The 13,476-nt window shown below is 47.1% G+C and overlaps 5 protein-coding genes across 8 annotated transcripts; 2 read left to right on the top strand and 3 right to left on the bottom strand.

The window, feature by feature from the left end:
* Nucleotides 1–162: 162 nt before the first annotated feature.
* LOC108036372 (diacylglycerol O-acyltransferase 2) lies at nucleotides 163–2,356 on the bottom strand. 4 transcript variants are annotated; one of them, XM_017112462.3, is made up of 7 exons: nucleotides 2,277–2,356; nucleotides 1,522–1,782; nucleotides 1,373–1,470; nucleotides 1,180–1,311; nucleotides 731–1,072; nucleotides 468–667; nucleotides 163–399 (listed from the first exon to the last, which is right to left on the bottom strand). In XM_017112462.3, the coding sequence occupies exons 2-7, from the start codon at nucleotides 1,648–1,650 to the stop codon at nucleotides 242–244; spliced, it is 1,059 nt and encodes a 352-aa protein (XP_016967951.1). In that variant the 5' UTR covers nucleotides 1,651–1,782; nucleotides 2,277–2,356; the 3' UTR covers nucleotides 163–241. The 4 variants fall into 4 exon arrangements, with proteins under 4 accessions (XP_016967951.1, XP_043947978.1, XP_043947979.1 ...); XM_044092043.2 differs by having other exon boundaries at nucleotides 2,144–2,341; XM_044092044.2 differs by having other exon boundaries at nucleotides 1,522–1,839; nucleotides 2,277–2,333.
* A 504-nt stretch (nucleotides 2,357–2,860) lies between these two features.
* Nucleotides 2,861–6,960, top strand: LOC108036671 (tyrosine-protein kinase receptor torso). The gene is made up of 14 exons (XM_017112953.3): nucleotides 2,861–3,449; nucleotides 3,509–3,739; nucleotides 3,797–4,034; nucleotides 4,097–4,179; nucleotides 4,235–4,403; nucleotides 4,462–4,767; nucleotides 4,855–5,172; nucleotides 5,229–5,400; nucleotides 5,453–5,924; nucleotides 5,986–6,080; nucleotides 6,137–6,259; nucleotides 6,316–6,453; nucleotides 6,518–6,691; nucleotides 6,749–6,960. Exons 1-14 carry the CDS (start codon nucleotides 3,297–3,299, stop codon nucleotides 6,801–6,803), a joined length of 2,727 nt encoding a protein of 908 aa, XP_016968442.1. The 5' UTR covers nucleotides 2,861–3,296; the 3' UTR covers nucleotides 6,804–6,960.
* Nucleotides 6,961–7,030: 70 nt separating this feature from the next.
* LOC108036572 (uncharacterized) lies at nucleotides 7,031–8,811 on the top strand. The gene has a single exon (XM_017112820.3). The coding sequence runs from the start codon at nucleotides 7,257–7,259 to the stop codon at nucleotides 8,550–8,552; it is 1,296 nt and encodes a 431-aa protein (XP_016968309.1). The 5' UTR covers nucleotides 7,031–7,256; the 3' UTR covers nucleotides 8,553–8,811.
* An 89-nt stretch (nucleotides 8,812–8,900) lies between these two features.
* Nucleotides 8,901–12,879, bottom strand: LOC108036573 (ubiquinone biosynthesis protein COQ9, mitochondrial). The gene is made up of 4 exons (XM_017112821.3): nucleotides 12,730–12,879; nucleotides 9,573–10,237; nucleotides 9,308–9,517; nucleotides 8,901–9,249 (listed from the first exon to the last, which is right to left on the bottom strand). The coding sequence occupies exons 1-4, from the start codon at nucleotides 12,788–12,790 to the stop codon at nucleotides 9,211–9,213; spliced, it is 975 nt and encodes a 324-aa protein (XP_016968310.1). The 5' UTR covers nucleotides 12,791–12,879; the 3' UTR covers nucleotides 8,901–9,210.
* LOC108036571 (glomulin) lies at nucleotides 10,474–12,711 on the bottom strand. The gene has a single exon (XM_017112819.3). It carries the CDS (start codon nucleotides 12,467–12,469, stop codon nucleotides 10,556–10,558), a length of 1,914 nt encoding a protein of 637 aa, XP_016968308.1. The 5' UTR covers nucleotides 12,470–12,711; the 3' UTR covers nucleotides 10,474–10,555.
* Nucleotides 12,880–13,476: the final 597 nt, after the last annotated feature.

The following is a 13,476-nucleotide window of genomic DNA, read 5'->3' as shown; positions in this document are numbered from 1 at the left end:
TAAAATTTAACAGTCAATAAGTATGGATCGTTGATCAACACTGAAGTATCTTATCGATACGTAGCCTGTGTGGAGCTTTTAATAGCTGCGAGGCGATATTACCTTGTTTAAAAATATGATCACTACCCACAGTTAACAATTAGCAGAATTAAAATAACCTCCTTAAATGAGTACATTGTTTTGTATTATATGCTTATAAAGCACTACGTTGATCACATTTTTTAGGTAACAAATTTTTTGACTAATGAATAACCAGCTTGCTCTGCTTGGCGTTTGGTATGTAAAGATCCTTGTACCGGGCGAACATCTTCTCCAGGTCCTCGATGACCTGCTTATGTATCGTATCCACATAGGCCGCGTCCGGCTCATCGCTCTTAACCACATCGATGGGGGCACCAACTGAGATGATTTTAAAATTAAATGGGTTAAAAGAAAATAAGGAATACTACCATGACATTGAGACCTACCAACTTGAACAATGCGGCGGCGGTTGGGCAGAATGCCGAAAGTGTAGTTGAAGATGCCGCGACCCACTGGAATCAGCGGGGAGATCCCCGTAATCCTCTTCACAAAATCTTGGAAGCGGCGAACTTTGGAGTTCGGTGGATTGGCCAACTGATCAATGATGTCCACCTCGCCAAAGGAGAACGTGGGTACAATCGAGGCCCTTGAATAATGATGGGAAACTGTTAAAAACGCCTTTGAAAAAGGTTTCCAGAGCTTGACTCACCCCGTTCGAATGGCCATTTTGACGAAACCCTTGCGGTTCTTCAGGGTCAGGATGTATTTACCGGGATGCGAGTCCAGTGCCTCCTGGGCACCACCCACCAGAATGGCCACCGCATTGGAGGTGAACCCATCTCGGTTGTCCTTGTGCTCGGGATCGTTCGACTTGGACAGCAAGTAGACCAAAGCATCCTTGGAAACAGAGACCAGGCCCCAGGATCTCAAGAGGCCACGCACGATGGGCGTCAGGAAGTTCTGGTCCAAGGTGGCCACCTTGGGCCGCACCTGCGGGAACAGTTCCAGCCACTTGGAGATGTCTAGACCCATGTTGATGGAAATGCCGGTCCTATCGGGGATTTCAGTGTTTACTTAAGCATGAGCAGGTATACAAATGTTTCGTCACTTAGGCAATCATTGATAAGATTGGCTATCAGTCAACGAGCTGAAACTTACGCGAGAACTCCGTGGGGAAAGCTGGCCAAAATGTAGTTCTTATTCGGGGGTAGGTCCGCGGTTTTGATAAGCTGGACGGGAAAGTAGTCCCGGTAGTGCCGAAACAGCCAGTTGTTGCGGTTGATTTTCCATCTGAAAGAGATTATTTTTAAGCCAATAAAAATGGTTTTTATGGGCATGTTTTTGAGCCTACCCATTGCCATCCATTATAGAGTGCGTTCTCCTGTGATTCGCATAGACGTAGACCAAGTAGATGACCATCAAGCTGCGCCACACCAGACCCCCATAGATCTACAAGAGATTGCTTAGATTATGGATTAACTATTAACCTACATTACTAACCAACAAAGCAGCCACCAGGACATAGGATCCAAGGGATAGTACCATGAAGGAGAGGATGAAGAAGGCCATGGCAAACGTCTGGCGACGTCGCTCCAGGGGAACTTCGAGGGGAGCCCACTCGATTTTCATGTTTTCCACTCTCTAAAAACCGAACTATCAAGTACCGACTCTTGGCACGGTTCTCCAGCGACTGAAGAATGTCTAGTGTTTAGTAACCGACTCTTATCCTTATCAGTGTCCGCCGATGGCGCGAGTTGGCGGCTATCGGTAAGAGTTGTTAAAAAATACCATCGATTTAATAGCTATTTGCTTGGGGTGCTTAAAAATACGAACAATCAAGATAATGTCCTTTATATAGACGTCTAGCTGCCATTGCGATTATAACAGCCGGCTTTTTACCACGCCAACAATTTTGATCACTTTTATTTATTACAGATTGTAGAAGTTAATTACAACTGGTTTGACAATTAAAATCGCGTTTAAAGATTATTAAAAGTAGAACAACACTTGATATGAGATAGCCTTCTCATTTTATGGAGGTCTTTGGAGAGATAAACTTTAATTAAGAAAACTATATAGAAACTAATTTATTTTTAAACACCTTCTATAGATGAATTTATACCTATAGGATTGGAATAGGCACTTTAATTTCATTTCTTCCCCAGAATATAGCAACTATATTGATCTCTAAAAAAGCCTCCCATAGCGTGTATTATTTTTGAGTTCGAGGGATCGCCCTGTAAATATTTACACACTTCATGGATTGTTATCGCATTTTAAGAGCAGAACCGACGACGCGAGCGTGCAGTACTTAACTAAACAAACGACTGGTCATGCAAAAGTCAGAGAGCACTGCCCGAGATTCCCAAATGAGTATTACGAGTTCTCGCATCCGATGCAACGATTGAGTCACCGACGTAATTGCGGGTTCTATACGGTATAAACCGAGGCAAAAGCAGCTGAGGTCATGTGCATTTGCAAGTCTTTATGGAGGAATACCTGTTTTTTGGCCTGCTATAGATATAACCTAATTAAAATGGAATCAAGGAAAGCTGCTTTATGTAAAACCTACAATGTAGCCATATAGGCAAAGCTCTTTTAAGTTTAAATTCAAAAACTGGCGCCCAATTGGTGTTTAAACATTAATCAACACTTTACGCTTGTTATCGGTTTGCTGCATTGAATGCAGTTTGGGCGCAAAGCATATCAAAAATTAAAAAACAAAACTACAAACCTATAATCTTTTTTACCAATAAATCATATTAAAAATACTTTAAATATTCTTTGTTTTTTTAGATTACCCATACAATTCGCCTAGGGCAATGGCTAGAAGTTTCCCAATCTTCGTTGGCGCTACGATGACGAAGTACCCGTTCGGTTTTTGCATTTCAAATGACCCCTGGTCCAATCCCCGATACTATCCAGCACATTGCATTGAAGAAGTGAAAATCAAATCAAAACAAAATAGCGCCAATATATTCAGCGATTCCACCGTTCTTTATCATTCCCTTTTCGTAGCTTTCCTCTGTCACATTTTCGGGCTTCAGTTGGGCGAGATAATCCATGAGCAGTGGTTCGGTTTGATCTCCAAAGTGGGATCTTAAAACAAATATATCCAATTCATATATATACAAATATAAAAGTGTAATAAAAGTGTAAATGCGAGATCTAAGTGCATGGTAAAAGTGCATTAAACCCAAAACAAACGTTTTCCATTTCAATACGCACACAGTGCAAAAGCTGAAGAAGTTGATTTGGAAGCGAAACAAAGAAAAATGCTGATTTTCTACACGAAATTCGCGTTTTTCTTTTGGTTTTTTGTCGGAAGCAATCAAGGTGAAATTCTGATAATGGATCAGATCTCCTACGACGAACTGCTGCTCACGGTGACCGCGTGCACCCAGAACTGCCTGGAAAAGGGCAAGATGGTATGATATATAACCCCCTTCCCTGGGTTCAGCTTACGTAGTCCACCTTTTACTGACAGGACTTTCAAGGCTGCTACAACGACTGCCGGGCCAATGAAACTGCTCCCATAACCCTTCGCAAAGTGCAGGACAACTATCTGCTGAATATGCTGTGCCGCACGGAGTCGGAGCTTGTGTTCCACATAGACTGGGTGCAGCACAGAGGGGGAAACGAGTCGGCTCCCAATGCCACTTACATAATCCGGGTGGATGCTGTGATAGAGGACATTCCGCAGACCAGACTTTACCTGGTAAGTAATCAGTATTAATATTATTATTTCCACTTTTTACCCTTCCCTTACTTTCAGTCGGATGAAAACTTCCTGATCCTGCCTGGCTTGGAGTCCAACTGCAGCCACAATGTCACCGCGCTGGCGGTGCACGGGGATGGCAGCTACTCGCTGATAGCCAAGGACCAGACCTTCACCACCCTCATCCGGGGCTACCAGCCCAGCAAAATGGCACCCGTGAAGCTGATGCGATTCCTCCCCCAACCGGGTGAGCCGTATCGCGTTGCAGCCGAGATCGAGTGGGAGCCATCGGCGGGTGGGTCTCTCATTCGGTAAAAAGTAACTCCAACTTACTTACCAAACCTTTCCATTTCCCAGACAGCAACTGCTACTTCAACATGGTGGTCTTGCCAACCCACAGCGTGAATATGGACGAGCCGCGGGTGGATATGTTCCGGGATGTAAGTATACTATGCTACCCTGGAGAGGTGGAAAATTATCCACCTTTTCTTGCAGCGAAAGAAGCTCTACAGGCACACGCTGGACAACTTAGAGTTTGACCAACACTATCAAGTGGGCCTGAGAACGGTGAACATAATGAACAAACTCGAGAGCAATTTGACTTGGGCGGAGGTCGTGGCTCCAAGCTGCTTGGATTGGTATCCCTTCAACTACACACTCTGCCGTAAGATACTTGGAAACCTTTACTTTGTTTTTACCCTTATTTTAATTCCATCTCAAAGCTCCCCTTAAACCGGAGAACTTAAGTGTGGTGCAGGAGCAGTACTTGCCTAACACTCTGGCTCTGAATATCACCTGGTCGCGACCCAGTCACCTGCCAGATAACTACTCTCTCCACATCTACGATCTGTTTCACGGGGGTAAGGATATCAACTTTACGATCGAGCCAAACAGAAGCCACTTTTTCGTGTCCAACATCACGGTTCTGGGCTCCCATTTCGAAGTCCATTTGGTGGCAACTTCGGCGGGTGGCAAGAATGCCTCCGGTTTGACCCTGGAAAAGGTCCCAAGGGATGTCTGGATGATTGGTAAGCACTTTTCATGAGTAAAGATATAACAAATTGAGGGGATTAAGAGTTAGTTTCTACATTCTCTACATCATGTATTTTAAACAGAGGGCAACCTGGTCAAGCTGATACTCTTTATAATCGTGCCCATTTGCTGCTTTTTGATGCTCTGCTGCCTGACCTTCTGCAGACGGAGTCGATCGAATCATAAGGCCTGGAACGCGAAGGCCGAGGAGTTCCACATCTCGGTCATGGACAGCAATGGGCTGCTGGTCTCCCTTCCAGACAAGGAGAGCATGGAGGTGGACGAGCTGGAGGTGGATCCCCGTTCGGTGCTCCTGCAAGATGTCCTCGGCGAGGGGGCCTTCGGCCTGGTGCGTCGCGGCGTCTACCAGAAGCGCCAGGTGGCAGTGAAGTTGTTGAAAGGTAGGTTAACCAGTAAGAGACCTTTCCTTATATAAGCTTTTCTCATTATACGACAGATCAACCCAACGATGAGGACGTGTATGCGTTCAAGTGTGAGATCCAGATGCTAAAGGCAGTGGGCAAACACCCAAATATAGTGGGTATTGTGGGATACTCCACTCGCTTTAGCCACCAGATGATGTTGATCATTGAATACTGTAGCCTGGGAAGCCTGCAGAACTTCTTACGGTACGTAGAAATTGTTAAAAATTAAAAACCAACTGATCTTTCCCTGCCTTAGTGATGAGTGGAAGTTCCGGCAGGAGCAGAATGCCATTGGCCTTAAGAAGAATCTGGAGCAGAATGTGGAAAAGCGTCGATTCCCCCCTCGTAACTCCATTCATGACCGCATAGAAGAGTTGAACCGCTCGATGTTGTCCACTGTGGAGGAGGAGAGTGAGGCGGATCAGACCCAAACGAGCAGTCGCGTGGAGACCTACACCCTCACCCGGATCACAAATGCAGCAGACAACCAGGGTTACGGACTGGGGGACATAGAAAACATTGGGGGTAGTGATATTCCAGGTGAGCTAAAGAAACTGAAGCTGGGACCAGAGGCCAAGAAAGAGCCCAAGCTGAAGTTCGAGAGCAAGAAACGTACCTTTGAGAACAAGGAATACTTTGATTGCCTCGACTCATCGGATTCCAAGCCAAGAATACCTCTCAAAAACGCAGATCTGCTGGATATTGCACAGCAAGTGGCGGTTGGAATGGTATGATCCTATGCCAAATCTCCAGAAAAAATAACTTATAACATAATGCACTTGTTTTTAGGAATTTCTGGCCCTAAAAAAAGTAGTGCATCGTGATCTGGCTGCCCGCAATGTGCTGATCTCCCTGGACCGCAGCATTAAGATTGCGGATTTTGGGTGGATATATCCTTAATGTTTACTGATCCATTTTAGTATTTATTATTTCCTTTAAGGCTGAGTCGGGATGTGTATCACGAGAACGTGTACCGAAAGTCTGGAGGTAGTGGCAAGCTGCCCATTAAGTGGCTGGCCCTGGAATCCCTCACCCACCAGGTGTACACCAGTCAGAGTGATGTGTAAGTATCTGTTAGGTCTTTAGTCTGATATCTTTGCTGATACCCTGCCTTTACAGATGGTCCTTTGGAGTGCTGCTCTATGAGATCACTACGCTGGGCGGAATGCCGTACCCATCGGTGTCGCCCAGTGATCTCCTCCAGCTTCTGCGACAAGGTCACAGAATGAAGCGACCCGAGGGATGCTCACATGAAATGTAGGCGGAAATATTACAATGTTTTTTTTAATAATATTTACTTTAATCTGCTGAAAAAATACAGGTTTTCTTTGATGGAAAAATGCTGGAGTTCCTTGCCATCACACAGACCCACGTTTTCCAGCCTTAAAGAGAGACTAGGCGCCATGATAGCGGCCACAAACGATGTGCCAGAAAGGCTGAGACAACTACAGGCTGCCAATGAATCAAAACTACAGTCCTGTGACATCCCACACAGGTGAGCTGGATTCTTAACAAATTAATATTGTATGTGTCCTATGTCTCCCCATTTCAGTAAAGTGGAACAATTGCCCTGCGAGGAGGAGCCTTACCTCGAGCCCTTGAATTAAACTCCATTAGTTTTAGAAGCTAAAAATGAGTGCAATACAAGATGGTTGGAGAACCAATTTTATTGTAGAATTATACATAGCATTTTCCAGTTCTGACAACGCTGAAAAGCATATACTTAACGTTAAATGGAAATAAAATTAAGATAGTTTAAGAAAAGATCCCTGGTTTTATTAATCAGGGGGTTGCTTCAATTTTATAGATCTTTATACTACTTTTCGAGTTTATATTAATATTTATTGCCATTTTTGTCATCGATCTTTTGAAATCTAACAACCACACTTATATGGTAACGACTTGCCATTTCAAGATGGTTGCTCCCACCAGCGGGATAGATAGGATCTGGATCATTTGGACATTAGGGCGTTGAATCGTCATATCTGAAAATTCCAAATTGAAAGTCGTTCCAAGCTGGCTTGTTTACAGTGTTATCCCATTTCTGAGCACCGGAATCTATGTGCATCCACTGCTGCCGCCTCCGCCGGACACCATGTCCTCCGATCCCCTACAGCTGTCCCCACTGCCCGGTGCGCACCATCTCCAGCTGCTGTCCGCTGGGCAGTCGTCCCTTCACCGAGAATCCCTTCGTGAGGGGCAGGGATCGGGAGCCACCTCCTGATCCCTGCGACACCTTGCCACCCCACTGGCTTGGGGTTAACCGTCGGGTCATCTGTACCCTGGCGAATAAACTGGATCGATCTCCGGAAGCAGCTCATTATATATTGCTTCGCCTGCTGTATGCCAACTATGGCAAAGTGATGATGATATCCCGAAAGCGAAGGAGCTACAGGGTGCCACTAAGTGGCTTTCCGGATCAGGATCTGTTCTCCGCCAGCAACCTCTTCGATGGTAACGGCTACCTCTCCGATCCCATGGCTCCAGAAACTCTGGGCAAGCTGCTCCACATGTTGCAGGACTATATCTTTCGTTTAAGGGCTCTCAACCACAAGTACAAGTGGTTCGGAAATGGGGACGATCTCGGAGAAATACTACCCCTGTTGGGGGAACAAGATGAACTGGTGAGACTGCTGAAAGAACTCTTTGGCGCCAGCGATGTGGTGTCCATTCCAAGACTCCTGGGTGCTCTTAACGAGCTGGAAATAGATCATTTGTTCGGCAAGTGGAAGAAGAAAGCCGCACCTTTGCTCGTGAGAAGTATATCCGATCTCTATTCGGAGGTGACAGAGCCCAGGAAACCACTGTCGCCAGCGAATGGTGGCTCTAAAGTTGGTTTCCTGGGGCCATCTCAGATTTCAGTCAGAAGAACTCCTGGTTCAACCAATCTGAAGAATAGCCAAAATCGCACTTTAAATTCGCTTCCTGTAACCAGTTTAAACTCTAACCAGATGCCCACCCCAATTACCATTATAAAACCCAACTCTATTGCCAATATGGAATCCTATGGAACAAAAAATGCAAGATCTGTTCCATCGACTAGTATTGGCGAAGGTAATCCAAATCCGAAGTGTGCGAAACACGTTACCATCCCAAGCCAAACCGATTCCTTTGACGCCAAGAAGAGCTCCACCTGGTTGTCCCGCCATCCGGACTTAGATCGCTTGACGCCGGATGGCCGGACTACCAAGGGCCGTGTTTGCCACCAGAAGAAATTGGTCAGCGGACGGTCAACTGCACACAGTGAAAAGACTCTCGGCGATGCGGACTTTGGAGTTTTGTTCGACCAAAAAAAATCACGAAGATCCACCAGGCTGCCCACTAAAGCGTTGCCATCAAAGCAAAGGAAATCTTAGTATATAGCTGCAGGCAACCATTGAATAGGGCCACTGACCCTAAATATATTTTTAGAACAGCTGCCCAATCCAATGGTTGCGCTCTAAACTGACTTAAAAAACACCTTAATATATATTTAATAAATTTCAATAAGTGCGACAAGGGTACTTAATACTTTAACCTTAAAAAAAAATCTCCAGTAATTCAATTTCCGTGAATGTTGTCTATGAATAATCACTCGAGCGTTGAAACTGCAACCTCAAAAGCCCTAAGGTCAGGCGCGCAATTAGTCAGCGATTGGACAGAGCCAGCCATTTAGAAAATTGGATACGTTAAGGTGATAAACAAATAACGAGTACAAACTCAAATAAGTTATTGGGTTTCCCGTTTCCCTTTTATTTGCTGTATCAGACTGCGAGTATTAGCAAAGTGAGGAAACAGAAAATACGTCTAACACAATATTGTAGGGATTTAAACTCCCCAGAAAAACCACAAAAGCTAACAACTACAATCGGGTTGTTTGGGCTGTACTAAGATGCACATATATACATGTGGATTTAAGGTAAACATAAGTGTAGATCTTTAGGTGGGGCGATCACCGTTCCCACTAGAATTAATTATCTTTGGACTGCAGGCGGCACTCGAGGCAACTGATCACGGGATCGGTTAATATCCGTACTAATTACGATTATAGCCGAGACCCAGTATATTACGAGCCTGGAAAAACATAGGAAAATAAGTGGTTTAACAAGTAGAGAGTAGAGGAGTAGCCCACCGTTATGAACGCCGAGTTGAAGGAACGTTGGAACGTGTGCGTCATGCCCTCGGTCTGGGATAGCATCATTTGCAGCTGCACAGCCTCGTCCATTCGGTTTTTGAGAAAGTCCCATGTCTGAGCGTGACCTGGAGAGGTGTCTTGCAGGAAGTAGAGCTCGGTCATCTTCATAATGGTGGCCAGACCCACGCGCCGTGTGTACCAACCGAACTGAGGGTGGATCAACTATTACAACAAATACCATTAACGATTATGAAATACGCACATCCACAGATCGATCGCCGGAGTAGTAGCAGATGTCATCCACCAGGGTAAGCACTTGGGCCAGAGCTGTGGGCGCATGCTGCGGCTGGGCTATCAAAGCCATCGCCTGCGGCCAATGCGACTTGTAGGGGGTGACCATTTCCAGGCGCTGACGCACCGCTTGCACCAGAAAATCCAGCGGATCCTCCACCTCCTGCTTGCCGCCATCTGTCTTTTGCTGCAGGCTCTCCATCAGTTGTGCGTTGCACTTGCCGTTGAAGTGGGAGACCAGGGCGAAGCCACCCTCGGGGAACATGCCGTGCACCACGCTGGGATAGCCGCTCTCCTCGGCGCCCAGAACGATGGCCTGTCGCGTCCAACCCTGCTGGGGCACATGGTTTAGGGCTGCGTCGAGGATTTTGGCGCGTATGGCATCCACTTTAGCCTGCTTGGCATCGTCCTGTTGGCCGCTTGACTCAGATCCAGAAGCTCCCAGTCCACCGCCTGTCTCTTTTTTGGTCGCCTTGGCAGCCGCCTCATCTGCCGCATCCCGCTCCCTCTCACGCTGCTCCTCGCGGGCCCGAAAGTCGTCTAGGTTGCTGGTTTTTTCATCCTTGGCATAGCTCCTTGCCAATAGGAAAGTCAATGGTCGCGGCTGCAATGGAGCCAAACGAGAGCTTTGCGCATCTGCAAAAAGATGAGTGGTTTGTTTAATTTAACATTCAAATTCTTATAAAAGTGGGCTTCATATTGCAAAAGAACCTATGGCAGTCACCCAGTTTAGGTGCTAAATACGCACACTATGCAGATAGATTTAAATACGCAAATCGCATTGCACAATCCGCTTCGGTGGCCAGCTGATTAGCTCAATTAGCCGGTTAATTATCGCCCCCAGCCAAGAACCCCCAAACCACACAGATCAGTTTAAGTTTCGATTTCGTTTTCGGTTTTGTTTACACACAAAGTTTACGTTTCATTTCGCTTTCATTGTGGACAAAATACAAGCTAGGCATCCGATGAAGAGGCGCTCCGACGAAGGCGGCTCGACTGTTCGATGATCTCGCTGGCGCGCAGATATAAGGATTGCAGGGTTTCCAGGCTGGTAATGGAGCTGGCCAGCACATCAAGCTTCTCCTGGCGACCAATATCCGGCAGTTGACTGTCCCCGTCGCCGCCGGCCATCCCGCTGTTCGTTATGTTCACGGCCAGCATGTTGAGCTGGCGCTGCATCAGCTCATCGTCCGAAGCACTCTGGCCCCTTTCCACGCGCTCCTTGTACGCCTTGTAGTGGGCCATCGAAAAGTTCAGCGCCTTGCCCAGGGGATCAAGCAATCTCTTTGTAATATCCGGCAAAGCTTGCCAAAAACCAGTCACATCCGCTTTGTCCCTCACCGCAAAGTAGCGCAGTATATTTAGAGAATGACACAAGCGATCGGAGTGCAGGAGAAGATCGGATTTGACGTCGTGGGGCAGCACACAGACGCACAGCAGCAGCATCTCGCGGAACATCTTCCCGCTATAGACTTCTGGCATTTTTTCAGATGTCGCCAGTGCTTTATCCACCAGATCCTTGTACATCCCGCCCAGGTAGCCCATCAGTCCGTCGTGCTGCAAGGTCTCCAGCAGATTTTTGAGGATGAGGTACTTTCCTTGGTCATCGAAGCCCAGTATGTACTGACGCAGCACATGAAGTCCTAGCTGGCGGAGCGCAACTTGCGGCGAGTAGCCCACAATCTTGCACAAGGCCTCACAAAAGCGCTTGTGCACATCCAGCTGGAGGGAGGTGGCGGGCACTGGCTCCACCAGGCTGCCCAAAAGGTGTTCCACCAATCGAAGGCCGCAATACTGCAACGGTGGCTCCTGCTGCCTGAGCAGCACTTCCGCCAAGTAGGCACTCGTCTCGAAGAGGAACAAAGGTGCGTATATCCTGGGCGCGTTGGCGGGCAGTTGGTTGCCCACGAAGAGCGAATGGTAGTACATGGCCACAGCATGCAGCGGCAGCTTCTCCTCTATGAGGAACACATTGCGGCAGCTCATCTCGTAAACGCCCTTCGAGGCATTCAGTTTGCGCAGCCAACGGGCACGTTGTTCCACCAGGTTGAGCAGATAGAAGGGATCCCCCAGGCATTGGCTGGCATCCTTGCTGAGGCTATCCGTCACCTGCTGCACATAGGTGCGTGTGAGGTCCTCCTTGACGTGGCTCATCTCCAACAGAGCCAAAGGACGACCCAGGAGTTGGATGAAGAAGCAAGCGAAGATATTGCGCCGGTTCAGGCCACAGTCCCTGAAGACTTGGTCAGGAGCTCGCACATCCTGCTGCAGGATTTCGGTGCAGAGTGGCTGGCGAAAGAGACCCACGGTGATGTAGTGGGCCAGCAGGTCCTCCACCTGCTCGTTCTGCTCTATAAGTCGCGCCTGTTGCTCGTCATAGCCTTCGGAAAGATATTTAGGTAGAGGTAACTCCCTCAACCGGGTGAAGACGCTCTGGAGACTCCACTCCACGGCCTGCGGTTTGTCGCGTCCCTGTCGCTGAAGCACCACCTGGAGGGCCCTTAGATAGGCGCCGAACACATTGATGCTGCTGCTCTCCTCCAGACGCTCCATCAGCTCCAGCATGAGCTCCTGCAGAGGAGCAAACCTGGCCAGCAGCTTGAGCAGCTCATCGGAGCAGTCGAAGAGCTCGGGCTCCCGGGAGTTGACCTCGTCGGAGATGTTCACGACGCACACGTCGTGGTAGAGGTCCATGGCTATGTGGGCCAGCAGCCGGGTGTTCCGCTCCGCCTCCTGAGCGCTTTGGAACAGCATTCGCACGCCGTCGTAGGCCTTCTCCACCAGCAGCTGCTTGATGAGCGGCAGCAAATTGGACGCCTCCTCGGCCTCCGCCAAGTCCACCTCCATCTCCTGCTCCTGCCCTGGCATTTTTTAATACTTTTTCTTATAATATCACTGGGATTTTAGAATTTTTGTGTGGGAAATTGTCGAGAAATCTAAAGCCGCCGGCATTTGGCATTCAGTCCCTTCCTCTCGCTCACTCATTCACTCACTCGCGCCACCTCTCTTTCGCACGCACGCACTGGTCGATCGAACAGCTGTTTTTCGGGTTGCGGGCTCTCTTTCGTAATGAGCGCACGCGGTGAATTCGCGGCTAACAGGTAAAATGGGGGAATCCCACTACTTACTGAGCGGCAGCAGGAGCTTCTGCAGGCGGATTAGCTTGTGTAAACAGCGCACGTTTGCCATTTAAGCGGCTTGAATTCGTTCCGTCAATTGAAATCGGTTTGTTTGGCATTCACCAGGAAGCCACCTCGCGTAGTGTTGGAAAGCGGCGTGTTCGGTTCGTACTCTGGTATTTTTGGTATTTTTCCGGCATTCTTCATGTGTACAGTGTTTTGGTATGCTTTCTTGAATGCACTTAGTGGTGTCAACTCTAGCTAAAATAGCCAAAACCAAATGTTACTTAAAAATAAGGCAACTTCTTTCAAAAGCAGACTAAATTTTTATTGAATATACAAATAAAAATAATTCAGTTCTATATCGTCTCCAGCAATTGCCTAAGTACAATTATTGTTTTTTGAAAAGTCGAAAAGTGTTTAATAGTTTCTCCATCTGAATAATAGTAGCACCTTTTTAAAATCAAGCCAGTTTCAGTTCATCCACACTGAAATAGTTTATTGTAAGTATTTAGGAAACACAAAATTAATTGAATTTTTGAATTTTGGATTGGAATTTAGAAGATTGCAAACTCTCTCTCATTTACATTTTCAAACGAAGTCCAGTGCTCCCAGGCAAGTTTCTTAAAAGTATTTGTACAAATCAAATACTGGGTCTTTTTTTAATTTATAACTTGGCTACAAAATAGCTAAGTCATCTGCATGCATGGCTGTTAACAGCGAATGCCCGAAAATTCGCACTGTTAACGCCTCCTA

Source organism: Drosophila biarmipes, chromosome 2R, assembly GCF_025231255.1.
Source record: "Drosophila biarmipes strain raj3 chromosome 2R, RU_DBia_V1.1, whole genome shotgun sequence".
NCBI classification, from domain to species: Eukaryota; Metazoa; Arthropoda; class Insecta; order Diptera; family Drosophilidae; genus Drosophila; species Drosophila biarmipes.
Note: the sequence above shows the minus strand (reverse complement) of the source record. Positions and strands in the feature narration are given on the sequence as shown.